Source organism: Protopterus annectens, chromosome 9.part0 (assembly GCF_019279795.1).
Source record: "Protopterus annectens isolate FY-2018-M chromosome 9.part0, PAN1.0, whole genome shotgun sequence".
In the NCBI taxonomy this organism is placed as follows: Eukaryota; Metazoa; Chordata; order Ceratodontiformes; family Protopteridae; genus Protopterus; species Protopterus annectens.
Window position 1 is genome coordinate 1,912,014,325 of NC_056743.1, and position 21,249 is coordinate 1,912,035,573.

Sequence of the window (21,249 nt, forward strand, 5' to 3'; positions counted from 1 at the left end):
TTTCTAAAGTGCCTTAGTCTTTTAAGTTTTTATACGTTCCTCCCAGATCTGACCCAGCAGCTATTACTTTAGTGAATCCATGGTAAATACTAATCCCTTTCCTTCTGAGAAGTATGGGAAGGCTTTTAAGTATGGGAAAAGGTGAATTCTTCTGCACCACGTGTTTTTAAAATTTTCGGATGTCAATCTCGTGTGTTGATGTTTATGCTTGCTTTTTGTGAGAATGTGAGGAATATTTTGGCATGTGTTTCTTTTGGCGAGGAGAATTCTGCTTCATGTAATTTGGTTGCTTCTGTGTCTCAAGTGACTTCCCACAGTCTGAAATGTGGTTATGATTCTGAGGTCATTAAAAAGTGTGTGAGGAAAGCTGAAGGGGCCTGCCTTCTCTGTATTTGTCAAGGGATTTAATGCTTCCTCATCAGCTTTATGTAAAAATGAAAGTCAACAGTGCTGGAAAGCTACTGTTTAAATGGCAATGGCAGGGAGGTTCCAGAAAGAAAGCAGGACCCCCCCCCCCCCGGAACAAAGGGCAGTGTGATAAATCTGAACGACTGTAGGAAGGATTCCCATTTCCTCCTCGCAACCTGGCAGTCCCTTCATCCTGCCTTCCAGAAAGTATGAACCTCTGTTTATCTCTCTCTTTGACAACATATTTTCAGACAAATGTGTTTTGAGAATAATCTAGCAAGATTACAGATGGCAGTGTGGGAGTCTCTCCCTCAGTTTGGGGTGATTTCACCCCACCCACCAGACCAGACTATGTTCCCCTTTTGTCATTCAGCATATGCTGAATATCGAATATGTGGTGGTGGTGGTGGGGATGGGTGATGGAAGCTGTCCCTTAGTTAGGGTAAGGGTTTTGTTCCAGGATGATGTTTGTACCTAAGAAACCTTCTTGGAGACCATTTCTTGATCTTTCATTTCTGAATCGGTTTGTGATAGTTCCTACATTTAAAGTGTGTGTGTGGGGGGGTGGTGGGGGGTGGTGGTGTGTGTGTGTGTGTGTTTGTGTGTGTGTGTGGGGGGGCTGTGGTGTGTGTGTGTGTGTGTGTGTGTGTGTGTGTGTGTGTATATCTACAACTTGTTTCTCTTTTACTCCCCATTTCTGTTTTCTAGTGACTTTAGATGGAAGCTTACCACATTCCTGTAGATCCAAATTTCATAGGTTCATAGGTAGGTACTAGGCTATCGGCCCTAGGGCCCATACAAGCCTAGCCAAAAAATGTACCCTGGCTTTCGCCACCCAAGAAAATTGTTTTCCTGTGCCCCTGTCGAGCAGAGCCACAGAAGTGATCCCCGGGGTGAATTTCCCATTTCCCATCCAATCATCAAGATTTTTCTTGAAGAGTGCTAATGAGGAGCTCTGTTTGACATAGATAGGTAGTCTGTTCCAGAGTATGGGAAGTCTCTGGGACAGGAATCTATCCCTCCAGCATGTTCTGTGTATTGTGGTGACAAGGTTAAGGTCCCTAGAGCGTGTAGCTCGGAGGGATTGGGATTTCTTTAAGTGGAGCATGTCCAACAGCTCTGGGTTTGACATAGCTTTGTATGTTAGGCAGAGATCGCCCCTGAGTAGGCGATATGCGATGGAGTAAAGCTGTAGCTTTTTGAGACGGTCTGCATAGGGCATCTGTTTGAGGCCAGTAATCGTCTTTGTGAGGTATTTATGTGGTCTTTCCAGTTGTTGTAGATGTCTTGTGAGGTACATACCAAAAGGGGCGTTTTACTCTATAATGGGTCTAATGAGTGATGAGTAGAGGGGAACAATGACCTCTTTTTTTCTGGATGAGAATCCTTTTGTGATGAGATGAGCCACGTAGAAGGATTTCCTGACCACTGTGGCGATTTGATTATCAAAGGAGAGACTACTGTCCACCTGTGTCCCAAGGTCTCATCACATTTTTGGCATTCATGGGTACAGAGTTTTTACCAAAGGGGATGACAATACACTTTTTGGCATTGAGCTTCAGGCCATGGCTTTGACACCAGGTATCTGTCTCAGTGAGGCCCTTTTGTAGTTTGTCCACATCGTTAGGAGTTTCGATTTATGGCTCCTAGTTTGCAGTCATCTGCAAACTTTGTTAGCTAAATACCTTCTGTGTTGGCCTGCACTTCAGAGAAGTAGATACCAAACAGGAGAGGACCCAGGACTGAACCCTGTGGTACTCCACTTGTCACTGGTCTGATGTCGGATTTGGAATCCGCTACTTTCACAGTGTGGGTTCTGTCCGTGAGCCAGTTGGCAACCCATCTTGTGACATAGGGATTTATACCTAGTTTAGTGAGCTTATCTATAATTCCAGAGTGGGGGATGGTGTTGAAAGCCTTGGCGAGATCTAGATAAGCTGTGTGAACCATTTTACCCTCATCTATGGGTTTGGTGACTGCTTCAAAGAAGTCAATCAGGTTTAGGAGACATGATCTGCCTTTTACAAATCCAAACTGAGTAGGGTCCAGAGTTTGGAGATTACCAATGTCTTTGTTTATGAGTTCCATGATGATACGTTCCATGGCCTTACAGACCAGGCTCGTCAGGCTAATGCAGCGGTAATTCCTGGGGTCCATCGTGGCTCCCCCTTTGTGGAGTGGGATAACAGTCGCGGTGTGCCATTCAGTGGGTACAAAGCCTGAGGTGAGGCTATGATTGAACATGGTGCTTAGGTAGGGTGCCAGTTCATTCTGTAGTTCGTGTAGAACGCAGCGTGGGATATTGTCAGGTCCCATGGATGCTGTGTTCTTGGCTTTGGAGAGTGTGTTAATTTACCTGTGCAGCCATGATTATAGGAACTTTGCGTTCATCTGGTATAGAGATGGGCCCTCTAGGAGGTGAGAGGGGGGTAAAGTTAGCACTGAACCTATCTGCTAGGATGTTGGCAATATCAGTTGGTTCTGTATATTTAGTGCTATTATGCTGTAACTCAGAGCAGATCTGAGTCCCATTGAGATTCTTGACATAGCTATAGAATGCTTTGTGGTTGTCTTTAGAGTCAGTGGCAATTTTGTTTTCGTAACTAGCTTTGGAGGATTTTATGAGGGATCTCAGCTTCTTACTGAGGTTGACCAGGGAGTTCCTCAGGTCATGGGATTTTACTCTTTTTTTGCAACAGTTTCTTTCTTCTTTTGTAGAGTTTGTTTATGGCAGAGGACCACCAATTTCAGATGTTTCTTATGGCTTTCTGTGTCTGGATCACATTACCAGTTCTCTGCATTACTATTGGTCTATCTTCTGCTCCAGTGGTGTTCACGGTGTCTAGCTCCACTGCAGACTGCGAGCTATTCACATTTTCCATATTTGGAAATCTTACTTATTTTTGCGGAGTCTTTTTCAAAGTTTCAGGAATATCTCTGTTGGGCAAGGGATCTCCTACACGAGCTGGGATTCCAGGATATAAAACGGAAGTCTTATCTGACTCCTCCTCATAGTATTGTTTTCTTGGAATGTCTCCTGGACACCTCAGGCAAAAGAGCTTTTCTTCCACAGGCAAAAAAAAAAAACAATAGATCTGTATTTAGATATTTTCCAAAGGTTTTCCACTCAGACTTGCGTCTTAGTAAGGGAATTCTTCAGGGTTCTGGGTCTCATGGAATTTATGATACTCTGGATTCTCCTTGCAGGACTACACACAAGAAGAATCCAGTGGTACCGGAAACCTCTGTGGTCCCACATCAATATTCCCTGATGTTCAGGTTCCATTGTTGAGGTTTGGGAAAAGGGTGATTTTGTGGTGGTATCAACAAATTTCTCAGAATCTGAGCCTCCCATTTTCCATTTCAACAGTCTGTCACAACTGACACATCAGCCTTTGTTAGGGGAATTTGTGTGTGTGTGTGTGTGTGTGTGTGTGTGTGTGTGTGTGTGTGTGTGTGTGTAGGGTAAAAGTGCATGGGTCCTTGGAACAAAAAAACTAGAACCCAGAAACAAAAAGAGATGTAGCTCTTATAAAAACTAAAAATTTTCTGAACCATCTGTGGTCCCCAGCACCTCTTCAAGTGTTTACAGACAGCACCAGAGAGTGAAACAATGACATCATTAACAAACAAACCAATCATTTTTGTAATGAGGTACATGAATATTCATACTATTAAAACCCATACAAGGGTTGACTTACAGATATAAACATGTAAAAGCATAAATACTTTCAACAACTAAATGAATCAATAAATAGATGAATACTTAAATATGTTGAGCAGATGTATAATTCTTCATAAAACTTGTACTATAAATAATTAAAAACCAGCTTGTAATTATAAAAACCTTAAAAGCAAGGTTAATAGATAAAAATGCATAGACTTTCATCTACTGGTCATTGAGAAAATTACAACAAATAAAATAAAAAACATTTACTTGTGTATTTTATAATAAAATGTATAATAACTACATAAAAAGACTGTATCTAGCAAAGAATAAATTCCCTTACACATATAATACAAAAACGGTGATATTTTAAATAAATAAATAATGATTCTTAAAATTTCTAGAATTGTGAATTTATATTTTGGCAGACCTTAATTTGAGTAGGGGAGCAATTGAGATATGTTCATTTAATCCTGGCCATGTGTTGGCTTGTAACGTCAACTGCCACCAGAGCTCCCTATACTCGATTTTTTTCTTCCCACATACCACCATGTCCATCTTTTTATTTTTTCCAGTACAAAAAACAAATAACGGGCTTCTGTACATTCTTGTTTGTTTATACAGGGCATTGTTCTCCTTCCTATTTTGAATGTCATACATATGCTCATATATCCTTCTCTTAAGCTTCCTTTCCGTCTTCCCAATATAAAATGCTTAACACACTTGACACAAAGCTAGATATATGAGCCTGTTAGAATCACAATTTGAAAATTCTTTACTTAATAAAGTTGTATTCCTACATAGTAACGTGACTTCATCTTTATTAATAATCCACTCGCATTGTGCACAGTGACTACATTTATATGTTCCCGTTTTTTATTACTACCCCAAATTTCCATTCCATGATTCTCTTCTTGAATATTTTATAGAGCTGGCATTTTTGTCTACAACTTTTAAGTCTCTCTTTGGGTAGCGTATCAAGATCAGTGAAGGCCAAAAACCTGTTCCATTCACTGTCCAGAATAATTCTAACCAAATTAGTGCTAGCATTGTATTCATTGACCAAAGCTCTCTCAAATTTCGCTTCTTTTTCTACATTTCCAACAACAGCTTCTTCAATATTCTTGCCTAAAATAGGAATGAATCTTACTCTCTTACCTTCCATAACATCTTCTTCAACTTTGAGTAAATAATCAGGATAGTCTGTTGCCTTGAACGTAGTTCTTAATAATTCCATTTTCTTTCTAACGTCATCATCGTCAGAAGTCATCCTACTAGACCTGACCACTATTAAAATGTAGGAATGAATTGCAGTATGTGCTTTTTTTAAACACTTTAGAATTATAAAAATTATTATTTTTATATATTTCATCATCTAAATATTCCAGTTTTTCTTGACTAGCCTGAATTTCAAAAAAGTAGTACTATTGTTGATAAAATTGGATAACTCATCCTCTGATGATAACCAGAGGATACAAATCATCCAAGAAACGCTTATATAATATCCAGGAGTGTCTATATATTGAATTTAAAACAAATTTCTCTTCGCATCTGGCTAGTACTAAATTTGCATAGGTGGGTGCGCATATTGCGTCCATCACCACTCCCTTTGTTTGATGGAAATATTCACCATTAAAAAAAATAAAATGATACTTTAAAACCAAATCCATTAACTGTAAAATTAAAGTGCATTAATCATTTGTTAAACTATTGTCTTCATAAATAATCTCCTCCAATAAATCTAAACCTTGATTATGGGGTATACTCGAAAACAAATTGATAACGTCAGTAGTGACAAAAGTTACTTCGTCCTTGATCTCTTCTTGTTTAATACTTCTTAAATCCCAAGAATCCCTTAGAATATTACCTCTCTTTATCCATAGTGCTTTAAGTTTAGTATCAACTAATTTAGCCAAGGGTAAAGTCTTAGACCCTTCAGCAGATACAATCGGTCTCAGTGGAGGGTCAGTGCCATTCTTATGTATCTTTGGGATACCAAAGATAGTAGGGATTTTGGGTTTCTCTACCTTTAATTAGACTTTTTTGATCTATCAAACCATCGATTAATGAATCTTCTAAAACCATGTCTATCCTTCTGTAGGAAATATTTATCTCATTCTTGGATGCACATGAATACTTGTCTGTATCCTTCAAAATTTCATTCATCTTGGCCTCCTAGGTCAAATTATCCATTAAGATAATGCCCCCTCCTTTATCAAGCATCATCCCTCTTAAATTTTTGTCTTTTCTAAGTTCAGCTGATATTCTAATTTCATCCATGTCTAAATTTTGTTTATACTTAATTTTATTAAAATTTTGTCTAATTTGGTTCTCTACTACACTTTCAGAATTCCTGATCTGTGGGAGCAAAGGAGGGTTGAAAACGCTCTTTCTTGTCAAAAACTACTGGATTTGATGTTCTGTCTTGTTTAAAAAAGACGTGAAAATTAATTTTTCTTGTGAACAATTTAATGTCCAATAAAGTCCTGGTTAGGTCACCCTTTTTAGTAGGAATAAACTTTGTACCCGTCGACAATAAACTAAAATGTTCTTTTTCTAAAGTGACATCACTGAAATTATAGATACTAAAATTGTCCCTAGTAAACCTAAAACAGTTATTCTCATCATGTATGATATCTTGATTTGCCAAGTCAGGGAGGGTGGTAAAATTCATCGTTAATACCCCCCCCCAAATTCTGATACTGCTGATATTGTTGTTGTTCTCTATTCCGAATTCTTTCAGATCTACATAAAGGAGGGTATTCATTGAAATCATCCAGATCATAAACCTGTTCCCCAATACTGACATTATCATTATTATTAAGGACTACACTTGCTTCATTAACCCTGTTTTCCCAGAACATAAAGCTAGCCTTAGGCTTAGGGTAACTATTGTCATTTTTGTATCTGAAGAAGTGTTGGAAACAAAAACGCAAACTGTGGATACGTTTATGTGCTTGTTGTTTTATTTGTGCGAGTTTGCAGTGCCTGTTGTGCTCATTAAAGTGCCTCTCCCGCATTTTGATCTGTGGCTTTATTGTTTCATCGTGGGTTGGTACCTATTTTCTATTTAATCATCAATTCATACTAAACCCAGAGAAAACTAAGATAATAGTCTTCAGAAACAAGAAATCCAGAACACACCAACACCCTCTCTCTATCGTCTCCTCAAACGGCACGAAGATAGACCTTCAAACCAGGCCAAACTACTAGGCATCACAATAGATGAAGATCTAAAATTTGATAATCATATTACCCTGTCAATTAAAAAAGTTTATAGTAAACGTGGCACCCATTACAGGGCTAAACCTTTCCTAACTTAAAGAGCCAGGTTGGCCACTGCTAGGTCACATCTGCTTTCTACTGTCCTCTAAGGCTCTCATATATTTACAAACCTGCATAAGTCAGACCTCAATAACCTAGAATCCTGTTACAACAAAATTGCTAAATTTGCCACTCTTCATCCATACAGGGCTCACCACTGCACTGCCAGTAATCCTCCACAAAGGGCTCACCACTGCGCTTCTGTCTCCCATACAGGGCTCACCACTGCGCTTCTGTCTCCCATACAGGGCTCACCACTGCACTTCTGTCTCTCAGCTAAACTGGTTAGAACTCCCTAACCTTCTATCTCTTAATCATCTCACCATGGCCCACAAAATAATCCATCAACCTAACAACTGCCCTGCTCTCTCTAACCTAGTCCAGTCTAGTTTTCATCTCTGGTCCCTCAGATCCTCTGACCAACTAATGTTAAAGGTAATGCTCTCTCACGTCATGGTGCCTCCCTCTACTCTTTCAAAGTTACCAAACTCTGGAATAGCCTTCCTCAGCCCATCGCAAAAAATCCACACTATCATAAATTCAGACAACTTCTAAAATACTACCTAGCTAGTCAATGTCTCTGCTGCTGCCAGACTCCAGGCCAATCTACTCCTTTAGCCCTAATTTCCTACTGCATCCAGCATCCCACCTGCAAACTAAAAGCTCTCCTGTTCATATATTATGTCCATTCTTATCTGCATTGCTGTTCCAGTTAAACTTTCACAGTGCCATCATTTTACACTTATGTTGATGCTCTGCAAGTACTTTTCTATTTTATCTACTAATATGTTTACTGTTACAGCCAGAATTTTACTCTGCATGTACAATTGTATTTTAATTTTGAGTATATTTACTGTTACTGTCTTGGAGCTTTTCTCCCAGGGCCTCCACTGAAAATGGGCTCCCAGCCCAGTCAAACACTACCCGGTTAACAAATGTAGTAAATAAAAATAAATATATATAAATAAATCTGCTAATGTCTGAGACAAGTCTGCTTGTTGCCTTGGAATGGGAAACAAAAAGTTTTTCCAAAGTTGCAACTGTTCACAAGTTAACGTCTCTCTTTTTATACAGTTGAAAATATTATTACCAGCCATAGGACAAGCAATGTCATCAACTCGACTGGCTTCTTTTAATGAAATTGTACTGTAAATGGTGACGACTCATCAGTGGTACAACATGTAGCACAGTACCTTTGGTGCAGAAGGCTGTGAGTTCTGTTCCCACGCCAGGTAGCTGGACTGCTGACACTATAGTGCAGCATAAAGGGAAGTGCTGCACTCCTGAGTGCACCGTCATTTAGATGAGACATTAAACTGGGGCCCAGTCTGCCTGAGTTGGTGGTAGCTGAGGTGGATGTAAAAGATTCCTTGGTACCTATTTGTTTATATCTGTTCTCTGGGGTAGAGCACAGATCTCCATGTTACCTTTTTTCAGACTTGCGCCATGAGCAGTGTCTGGGTAAGTCGCACAGGCAATGGAGGCTGAGGGACTCGCACCTTGCACTGCTGTACCACAGAAAACTTCTAATTAACAGCAACTTGCACCACTGTACCACAGAAAACTTCTCATTAACAGCACCTTGCACCACTGTACCACAGAAAACGTCTCATTAACAGCACCTTGCACCGCTGTACCACAGAAAACTTCTCATTAACAGCACCTTGCACCATTGTACCACAGAAAACTGCTCATTAACAGCACCTTGTACCGTTGTACCACAGAAAACTGCTCATTAACAGTACCTTGCACCGTTGTACCACAGAAAACTGTTCATTAACAGCACCTTGCATCGTTATACCACAGAAAACTGCTCATTAACAGCACGTTGTACCACAGAAAACTGCTCATTAACAACATCTTGCACCGCTGTAGCACAGAAAACTGCTCATTAACAACACCTTGTACCGCTGTACCACAGACAACTGCTCATTAACAGCACCTTGCACCACTGTACCACAGAAAACTGCTCATTAACAACACCTTGCACCGCTGTACCACAGACAACTGCTCATTAACAGCACCTTGCACCGCTGTAACACAGACAACTGCTCATTAACAGCATCTTGCACCACTGTACCACAGAAAACTGCTCATTAACAGCACCTTGCACTGTTGTACCACAGAAAACTGCTCATTAACAGCACCTTGCACCGCTGTACCACAGAAAACTGCTCATTAACAGCACCTTGCACCACTGTACCACAGACAACTGCTCATTAACAGCACCTTGCACCGCTGTACCACAGACAACATCTCATTAACAGCACTGTGCACCGCTGTACCACAGAAAACGTCTCATTAACAGCACCTTGCACCGCTGTACCACAGAAAATGTCTCATTAACAGCACCTTGCACCGCTGTACCACAGAAAATGTCTCATTAACAGCACCTTGCACCGCTGTACCACAGACGACGTCTCGTTAACAGCACCTTGCACCGCTGTACCACAGACGATGTCTCATTAACAGCACCTTGCACCGCTGTACCACAGACGACGTCTCATTAACAGCACCTTGCACCGCTGTACCACAGATGACGTCTCATTAACAGCACCTTGCACCGCTGTACCACAGACGACGTCTCATTAACAGCACCTTGCACCGCTGTAGCACAGACGACGTCTCATTAACAGCTCCTTCATCCTCTAAGCCAACTGTACGATGAGTAAGAGTGGGAGAAGTTCCCTGATCCCCTGGCTAAAATTTCCTTAGTAGTATAAATACCTCTTTGGGTCTCCCCTGAAAAGATGCTTCTAGCTTAGTTAGGACTAACCTGGTCAATAAAAAGGTAAATAAAAATAAAATGAACTGTAAATTTAATGTTTTATTATTACTGGATGAAATGGTGAGTCACATGATACATTAATATTTAATGACATTTTTTTTTAAGAATTTTTATTCTGAAGAGTTTTAATCATTTTAAGGATGACCTCGCTCTGTTGCCTCTTTCTTCTTAATGCTACCTTTGGTGTTAAGTTTTTACTGATTTAATGTTTAACCGATCCAATGTAATGCTTTTTCCACTTATACACCTCATTCTTGAAGAGATAAAAACATAATTACATTTGCTATTCAGCAGAAATTTTAATTTTGTTTCTTTGCTTATTTAGAGGCCATTTAACTCCTTGTGCTTCTTTGTTTGCACATACACTGTCGTGTACTTCATTTATATGTATATTAGTCGTGTACTTCGTTTATACATATATTCTTTGTTTGCACATACACAGTCGTGTACTTCGTTTATATGTATATTCTTTGTTTGCACATACACAGTCGTGTACTTTGTTTATATGTATATTCTTTGTTTGCACATGCACAGTCGTGTACTTCGTTTATATGTATTTTCTTTGTTTGCACATACACAGTCGTGTACTTCGTTTATATGTATATTCTTTGTTTGCACATACACAGTCGTGTACTTTGTTTATATGTATATTCTTTGTTTGCACATACACAGTCGTGTACTTCGTTTATATGTATATTCTTTGTTTGCACATACACAGTCGTGTACTTTGTTTATATGTATATTCTTTGCACATACACAGTCGTGTACTTTGTTTATATGTATATTCTTTGTTTGCACATACACAGTCGTGTACTTTGTTTATATGTATATTCTTTGTTTGCACATACACCGTCATGTACTTCATTTATATGTATATTCTTTGCTTGCACATACACCGTCATGTACTTCATTTATATGTATATTCTTTGTTTGCACATACACTGTCGTGTACTTCATTTATATGTATATTCTTTGCTTGCACATACACCGTCATGTACTTCATTTATATGTATATTCTTTGTTTGCACATACACTGTCGTGTACTTCATTTATATGTATATTAGTCGTTTGCACATACACCGTCGTGTACTTTGTTTATATGTATATTCTTTGTTTGCACATGCACAGTCGTGTACTTCGTTTATATGTATATTCTTTGCACATACACAGTCGTGTACTTTGTTTATATGTATATTCTTTGTTTGCACATACACAGTCGTGTACTTTGTTTATATGTATATTCTTTGTTTGCACATACACAGTCGTGTACTTCGTTTATATGTATATTCTTTGTTTGCACATACACAGTCGTGTACTTTGTTTATATGTATATTCTTTGTTTGCACATACACCGTCGTGTACTTCATTTATATGTATATTCTTTGCTTGCACATACACCGTCATGTACTTCATTTATATGTATATTCTTTGTTTGCACATACACAGTCGTGTACTTCGTTTATATGTATATTCTTTGCACATACACAGTCGTGTACTTCGTTTATATGTATATTCTTTGCTTGCACATACATAGTCGTGTACTTTGTTTATATGTATATTCTTTGTTTGCACATACACTGTCGTGTACTTCATTTATATGTATATTAGTCGTGTACTTCGTTTATACATATATTCTTTGTTTGCACATACACCGTCGTGTACTTTGTTTATATGTATATTCTTTGTTTGCACATGCACAGTCGTGTACTTCGTTTATATGTATATTCTTTGCACATACACAGTCGTGTACTTCGTTTATATGTATATTCTTTGTTTACACATGTACCATTGAACATTGTAAAATTTTGTTTTAACAGATTGGCTTTATCCTGTCTAAATCAGTGATCGATGGAGGACTGTTTTACTCGGTAAGTCACTAGCAAATTATATCTTTCATCTCTCGGGAGCTGAGCAGCCAGTAACATTTTTTGTTCATTGATGCTTTGATATGTTCACTGCTTGCTCTGTGTAACTGCTTGTGGAGAAGGGTAGGCCTGCTGTGATGTTATTGCACCCACTGCTGTCTGTCACTCTAGTGAGGCAGCACTATTATGCCCTGTGATAATAGAGTGTGTTGGTGTGCAAAAAGTGTATTTGTTTTATTATTCATGAGAATTTTAGTGATACTCCAGTGAGGCAGATCAAGTATTGATGCATCAAGACTATAAATAAACTTTTAATGTTGTTGCAGGAGTGTGGATAAAAAGCATGCATGCAGTTTGACAGATACTCACTTTTATCATTTCTACTATGACTGAGTTATAGCCAGATGAATATTGAAGATAAATATTGTGGGAAGAAATATCCAGGGAACTGTTATGGCTAGGCTTGTATAGGCCCTACGGCCGATAGCCTAGTACCAACCTATGAGAATAACTTCATGTAATCTTGTCCCAGTGAAAAACAAACAGTTAAGCCTCCTATCCCTCAAAACTTGTGTATATCGTCTGTATTGTCCCAAGAATGGGAAAAATCAATCAAAAGAAGGGAATCAATACTTAACTGCATGCCCTTAAAATCAGTCCATTAATGGTTTCATGTGGAAAACCGTGATGGGGCAGTTCACCTTTGTTGAGCTGAAGTTGGTCAGTTTGCACATCAAGCAGTCTAAACTCATTGGGAAACCAGTTTTTATCATGTTTATCATGGATGCTGCATCTCGGATATGCCGCTAAGACAAAGGTAAAGCTGGAATGTGCAACTTGGTGACATAAGGCCAAGGGATGCAGCCCTGACTGTGGCCCAGATGAGCGGGGTGTGATCATCAGCACAGGCACTTAAGGATCCACATAGAGGGGGGAGAAGTGAAGGTGCAGAGGTTACTTAACTTCCTTGTGGGAATGCAGAGGGATGTGTGCACTTTGGGGCACACTGGGTGGTGCAGTTTATAGGTTCATAGGTAAGTACTAGGCCCCCTGCCCTTGCAGACCATTTTAAGCCTAGCCAGTTTCCCTTTTGGTGCAGGAATTAACCTATCTAATTTGATATTAGATTGGCCTTGCCCATCCCATGGTTGATAGTAAGATATCAGCCCTAGTGAGAATAACTGCGGTCATACCATACATAATTTAGTGGAACACCTGCATGGGATAAAGCATTTAGGAGCTTGTAGTTCCCTTGTCAAGATTGGAGAAACCACCATTAATGCTTCATGGGGAAGGCCAAGACGGCCTGAGAGAAAACACCCCTTGTAGAAATTAAGGGGTGCCCTTTGATGCAGCCCATTGCTTATCCTGTACCCTGTTTTTGCTAGGTGTGTGTGGTAGACAGGGTGCATACAGAAGAAGCCAGACAGCCCCTGATGGCTGCCTACATGATGCACCCTCTTGGCCTTCTTTTTCCTTGCTAAGGGGAAATAAATGGGCAATAGAATGAAAAAGGGTCTGATGGTTGGCAGGCAGTGGGAGGTAAAGAGAGCAAAAATATATGGATTCTCTGTTGGTCTTTTGTTAAGTATGTGCAATATATTAATGTATTGCACTGGAGTGGGAGGGAGCACGTTTGGTCTTCTGTTAAGTATGTGTAATATATTAATATATTGCACTGGAGTGGGAGGGAGCACGTTTGGTCTTCTGTTAAGTATGTGTAATATATTAATATATTGCACTTGAGTGGGAGGGAGCACGTTTGGTCTTCTGTTAAGTATGTGTAATATATTAATGTATTGCACTGGAGTGGGAGGGAGCACGTTTGGTCTTCTGTTAAGTATGTGTAATATATTAATGTATTGCACTGGAGTGGGAGGGAGCACGTTTGGTCTTCTGTGAAGTATGTGTAATATATTAATATATTGCACTGGAGTGGGAGGGAGCACGTTTGGTCTTCTGTTAAGTATGTGTAATATATTAATATATTGCACTGGAGTGGGAGGGAGCACGTTTGGTCTTCTGTTAAGTATGTGCAATATATTAATATATTGCACTGGAGTGGGAGGGAGCAAGTTTTACTATGAGTCATAGTGCGTTTCCTAGCTGTACATTGCAAGGTGCACATATCCAGCATCAGACCCTACATATTCCATTTATTCAACTTATTTTAATTTTAGGGGCTATGTAAGATAATATTTATTAGCTTCTGTTTTTTGAAAGAATATAATTTATTTTTTATTGCATTTGTTTACTATGACAGTCCAGCTAGGCAGAAAACTATCCTTTTTTTAACAGAGGTCCAGGGATAAAACCTTCAGTACAAAAAGTCAAAATGTATATATCAGTTGTACTAATGTGCACATGTACATATAGTACAATTTTAATTTAATTATTATGTAGTGTATAATATAGCAGTATTCAGAGAAGATGCTGTTAATTAGTGCTTGAGATACCAAACGGACATTACTACAGAGATGTGGTATACAGAATGAATGTTACTTCACAGGAGGATAAATGGATAGGACCACATTTATCTAGAAGGGGAAAGTGTGAAAGATAAACAAGATGCGACAAGGATAGAAAGAAACAGAAAATAAAATTCAGTTTTAGAGGCAGTTGCTTAGAGAAGGGAGAGCGGGGATGTGAGTATGACGTTAAATAGTGGTAGTCTTAGCATTTGTAGAGTGCCAGAAAGGAGATGGTGTGCGGGCTACAGTTTTATTAGCCAGGGGAAGGTACATGGGCATGGTCTCTTTTAGCTGAAGCTTGAAGGATGTCTTATTTTCTGTTATTCTGATATATAGAAGTGAGGGATTCCATATTTTTGTGAGGAAGTATGAAGGGGTACGGGATTTCATATTTTTGTGAGGAGGGATGAAGGAGTATGCGATTCCATATTTTTGTGAGATGGGATGTAGAGGTACGGGGTTCCATGTGCTTGCAAGGTAGGATGTAGTGGTGTGGGATTCCATATTTTTGTGAGGTGGGATGAAGGGGTACAGGATCCCATATTTTTGCAAGGCAGGATGAAGGGGTACAGGATTCCATATTTTTTGTGAGGTGGGATGAAGGGGTATGGTATTTCATATTTTTGCAAGGCAGGATGAAGGGGTACAGGATTCCATATTTTTGTGAGGTGGGATGAAGGGGTACAGGATCCCATATTTTTGCAAGGCAGGATGAAGGGGTACAGGATTCCATATTTTTGTGAGGTGGGATGAAGGGGTACAGGATCCCATATTTTTGCAAGGCAGGATGAAGGGGTACAGGATTCCATATTTTTTGTGAGGTGGGATGAAGGGGTATGGTATTTCATATTTTTGCAAGGCAGGATGAAGGGGTGCAGGATTCCATATTTTTTGCATGGTGGGATGAAGGGGTATAGGATTCTGTATTTTTGCAAGGTGGGATGAAGGGGTGCAGGATTCTGTGTTTTTGCAAGGTGGGATGAAGGGGTACGGGATTCCATATTTTTTGTTTTGGTGGGATGAAGGGGTACAGGATTCTGTATTTTTACAAGGTGGAATGAAGGGGTACAGGATTCCATATTTTTTGCAAGGTGGGATGAAGGGGTACAGGATTCTGTATTTTTGCAAGGTGGGATGAAGGGGTACGGGATTCCATATTTTTTGCAAGGTAGGATGAAGGGGTATGGGATTAGATATTTTTGCAGGGTAAGTGGAGCACAAGGAGTGTCCAGTGGTGGTGTTTGTTTGATTTGTTAACAATCGGCAGAATGTAACAAGCTACCCTGGGGTGTACTGTTTAAGAATATTGTTCAGACTAGGACATTTGTTGGGTTCTTGTATGAATTTATGGGAAGTGACTATTTGTGAGCAAGTTAAGTAGTGCCTAATTCTAACCAATGAAGTTCCTTAAGAAGTAAGCAGTCATGAAATCTATAATAGGGATTAGTAGTGAATTTAGTGGTTTTGTTACAGTGCTGTTCCAGTTGATGAAATTGAGTGACTTGTAGGTTAATCAGTACAGGGACTGACTACAGGAGATTTGGGATGCGAAAAGATGATGATATAGTTATTCTTGCAGTGCCTTTTAGGTAAGGTTTTTCTGTATAAAGGGTTCAGAATTTTGTTTTATTTTATATGATGGAATTTCAGGATGTTCTTCGTGTTTCACTGTTGCAGTCATCACACTTGGGTTATCTGCCTGCAGGTAGCCCTCAGTCGGTCCGAATACCAAGTCTTAGTATTTCTGCATTGGATGCTGTCGCTTCTTCCATGACATCAGGTCATCGGGGTATAAAACAGGCAACCAACGCTATTACATCAGTCTTTCTTGCCAAGGAGGAGCCTGAAGCAGAAGCATTTCGCAAGTGCCGGTTGGCTGCTACCTGAAATTTTCGTTTTTGAGTTATAATCCTGAAGTCTTCTAAAGTTTATAATCCTGAAGTCTTCTAAAGTTTATAATCCTGAAGTCTTCTAAAGCTTATAATCCTGAAGTCTTCTAAAGCTTATAATCCTGAAGTCTTCTAAAGCTAAGTACCGCATTGGGATCCTTTTTTCTTGCTCTAACCGATGTAAGAAAAAGTTAACAATTGTCTTGCCTGTGGAAAGCATATACCTTACAGAGATTTTCATTCTTACTGCATCACCTGTTTAGGCCGAGACCACGATGTCCCTCGCTGTCGGTTTTGTGCCTTGTTTAACACCCAAACCATTCATCTTTGGGCTATCTGTGTCACTAAATTCTTTCCCCCTCATTCTCTGTATTCCGAAATGGCTTCGATAAGCCATCTGACTACCGATCTTCCGAAAAAATGTAAAGATAAAGACAGAGACAGACCGCATAGGTCAAAACATTGCCGACGACGCTTCCGTTAATCTAGTCGCCAATCCACCGGTACTCAGTGAGGCACCTTTGCAGCCCCTGAAGCCGGCTTCTACAGATTCACAGTCCTCTGCTGAGACCCATTTGGAGTCTGATATGCTGCGAGATGCTTCTTTGACTATGGAACCTGTGGATGTCTCTACCTTGGATGGGTCTGGAGCCGCTGTGCAGACTCCGGCTTCTGAGGGTGTATTCCGTTCTACCGATGTTCGAATTAAACCAACAACTTCATTTTTAGCCAAAACAACAGAGTTTTAAGCCCAGAGTATGCACTACACCCACAAAACCTATGACCAAAGCGCATGCTCAAGCTCCCATGCCTCAAAAACAAATGCTTAGAATGCAAGAAAAAACTGTATCTGGAACACACGACTTACACCACAAACTAAAAAATATGAACTGTAACGTAGACCAATAAAAATGAGTGTATTTATTCAAACGGAATAAGCACTTTCACAGTTATACTCCAACACTGCTTCATCACATGTTAAAAAGAGACAAGACCACTTCCTATATACTGCTATCTGACCAATCAAATACATGTGTCATGTCACACCTCTCAAACAAATAAAAGCACAATACTATGTTATATATTATGCAACTTCTAACTATAATAAAATAAACTTACATAAACACACACAAAAATATATATTAAAATATGTACAAAAGCGCTCTCTCTTTCTCTCTCTCTCTATATATATATATATATATATATATATATATATATATATATATATATATATATATATAATCTATATATACACACACACACACACACACACCAGTTAATAATGTCAAAGTATATAAAAAAAACTTCATCTAAACAATCTCCTTGCTTTAAGGACAGTTTTCAATGGAACCTGACCATTCAAGCCTTTCCCCTTGTAAGATTGCATCCTAAGTATTCATGTTGACTCATATACCATATCTATAACTCGAAACTTAAATGTATGATGGTCCCCTTCTGACATGATGTGCTTGGCCAATGCGTTATTCTTGTACTTAATTCTAATAGAATAGGTATGCTCCCTTATTCTATCCTTAAACCTACGTAAGTCGTGCGTTCCAGATACTGTTTTTCTTACACTGGACTTGTTTTTTGCTCTGTATCTGGATTTATTCCTTTCCCGGTGGCTTGTTTGTTTAAATGGTTTTAGAATGACTGAAGACCTTATTACCCTAGTTGGGGGAAGCCAGCCTTCCTCTGCTAAGAGACAAAGAATTGAGTTTCCTTCTGATTCTACAGACCAGGAGTCCGATGACTCTGACCCTTCTGATTATCAGGACATGCCCTTATCAGCCTATGAGGATTCTGATGCAGAGAAATCCATTCCTTCTGCCTCCACTCCACAGGATTTTTCTTTTAGTATAACCTTGCATACTTTAAGAGGGCATTTCCACTGGGAATGCCAAGACTACCCAAAGTCCAAAAAGAGACTCTGAGAATTTTTAGAGTTGCCTCAGCACAGGCCTCTAGCTATACCCCCTGTCCTGGATGTTGTAGATGATGTTTTTATGGAATCCAGTCTTACTCCAGATAAATAACCCCGGCCCCTTGGAAACCTGACCGGTAATACGGAGTACCTGATTCCCACAAATTTCTCTTCAAGCATTCTACTGCGGATCCAGAGACCATTTCCCAGGGACCTAATAGTATTATGGCTACTACAGCCAAATATCCTACCCCTTTATACAGCGATTCCAGAGCTTTAGACAGATTGGGTAAGAAGGTATATACCTCTGCAACTCTTGCCATCAGGGCATTGAATTGCCAGTTTCACAAGTTGAAGTACCCGCAACATATTATGGAACTAATTAAACAAAAAATGGTATTTCCAGATTGTGCAGAAAATAAAGATTTACAAGAGCTAATGCATTCTGCAAACCAAGTTAGTAAGCATACTTTGCAGTGTAGTTTTGATGCCCTAGAAGCAGCTTGCAGGGCTGCAGTCACTGGGTCTGTACTGAGAAGGCATACTTGGCTGAAGGAACAAACCTTGCCAGATCATGTGAAATCCAAATTACTAGACACTCCTTTAAATAAGGACTGTTTGTTTGGCACCAAAGCAGAAGTTGTTCCTAAAAAGATGGAAGAAAAAGCTAAATCTATGCAAACTGTCAAAAAAATTCTTACAAAGTGCAACCACCTAGATTCAGTAGGCATTGGCCTTCTAAAAACTGGTCCATTCAAGCCCTTTCCAGGCCTTCCCAGACCTTCCCAGACCAGACCCAGGGGAACAGGCCATCCAGACTACAGTCTCAGGGTATGCAGAGATCTAAACAATGGAGTGCCCCCACCCCAAAAACAGGGAATGGTAAGCCGCCCCTTATAGAAAAAGTTCACAATGACTTTTCTGTTATCCTTCCTAGCCCTGCCCAATTATTTGTGCCCCTAGGAGGAAACACCCTTCATGCAAAAAACTGGATATCCATTACTCAGGAGCGATGGGTCCTAAACATTGTATCCCGGGGTACAAATTCTACTTCCATTCACTGCCAACTCCAAGAGGGTTTCCAGACCTTCCTCCAAACCAGTGGGCTGAGGCTCAAAAGCAAGTACTTCCCCTGCTCAATATCAGAGCTATTCAACGTGTTCCAGTAGAACAAAGGGGTCAGGCTTTCTACTCCAGACTTTTCATGGTGCGAAGAGGGCTCCTGGTGCCCATTCCTGGATTTTTCAATTCTCAACACCTTTCTGGTGGTCCCAAAGTTCAAGATGCTGACCCTACAACAGCTTCTCCCTATGCTAGCCAAGGATGGCTGGTTAGTCACTCTAGACTTAAAAGAATCTTATCTGCACATCCCCATAAGGGAGTCATGCAGGAAATTTCTATGCTTCAGGGCAGGCTCTATGCACTATCCGTTATCTGCACTTCCCTTTGGTTTATCTACTGTGCCCAGAGTATTCGCAAAGTGCCTGGCTCCAGCCATTGCATACCGCAGGCTGAAAAATATCCAAATTTTCCCATACTTGGACGACTGCCTGATTCAGGTAGAAAGTCAGGAATTGCTACTTCAGCACCTGGCATTTGTAAAAAGCCTTCCCACTTCATTGGGGTACACCATCAATGAAAATAAATCACAACTGGTACCCAGTCAAAAGATTGTATTCCTGGGAGCAAGCTTGGACACAACTTCCCAGATGGCATTTCTCACTTCAGGAAAACAGGTCTATCTGACAAACTACTTCAAACAAATGACCACCAGAACCTAGCTTTCTGCAAGAAAAATACTTCAAGCCCTAGTGTTCATGGCCTTCTGTATTCTGCTAATTCCATATGCAAGACTGCTTATGAGGAAACTTCAATGATACTTGAGTCTTTGTGCCAACATTCTCAGGACCTGGAAACAGTCATTTCTGTCATACCTTGTCTAAGGACAGAGTTCCTTTGGTGGGCAGAAGCATGCAACCACAACAAGGGACTGCATTTCACTCAACCCCTCGCCACCCAAACCCTGACAACAGATGCATCAGACTATGCATGGGGGGCTCACATGGCAGGCAAATCCATTTAGAGCCACTGGAGCCCAGGCCAGATTCTCCTGCACATCAATCAAAAAGAGATTTTAGCTGTACAGAATGCCCTGACAGCCTTCAAATACCTAATCCTTCTAGGACAACTGCTTATAAAAACAGACACCACCACAGTTATGTGGTACATAAACAAATAGGGGGGAACCCATTCTTATTCACTCTGCAGGTAAGCCATGGCCCTGTGGAACACAGCCTTGAGCAACCAAGTGCATCTACAAGCTCAGTTCCTGCCAGGCAAACAAAATTCACTGGTAGACGACTTAAGCAGAAATCTCCTAGACCCATACAAGTGGAAATTGGAGCCCAACACCTTCAAACTTCTGATCCAGAGGTGGGGGACACTGGAGGTGGACCTCTTTGCCCCCCCCCCCCGAGAACCACCAGTTGAGCAAATACTGCACCAGGAACCCTCACAGAAGGGCCTGGAAGGTGGATGCCCTATCCTTTCAATGGGAAGACCTCTCAATTTATGCCTCCCCCCTCCCCTCTGCCCCTTCTCTCGAGTACTTCTCAAGATGAAACAGGACAGGCCAAGGGCAATTCTTATTGCCCCAGACTGGCCATGCCAGCACTGGTACTCACTCTTACACAGCCTGACAACAGTGCCACCCTGGCACCTTCACTAGACTCCTACCCTGCTGTCTCAGCAGGAGGGAACGATTTTGCATCAGCAATTGCAAACCCTAAACCTTGCAGCCTGGCTTATCTCTTGCATACCCCACCAGCAACCCTCTGCAAACAGGTGCTGGACGTCATTCTTGAAGCTAGAAGGCTTGGTACTAGGAAATCCTATGCTGAAAAGTGGAAAAGA

The 21,249-nt window shown here is 40.3% G+C and overlaps 1 protein-coding gene across 1 annotated transcript in view; it reads left to right on the forward strand.

Moving 5' to 3' along the window:
- GPR108 (G protein-coupled receptor 108) overlaps positions 1 to 21,249 on the forward strand; it is a 1,998,409-nt gene that overhangs the window by 100,094 nt on the left and 1,877,066 nt on the right. The window contains exon 3 of the mRNA XM_044082382.1: positions 12,005 to 12,055. Coding sequence (XP_043938317.1) covers positions 12,005 to 12,055 — 51 coding nt within the window. The remainder of the gene's footprint in view (positions 1 to 12,004; positions 12,056 to 21,249) is intronic.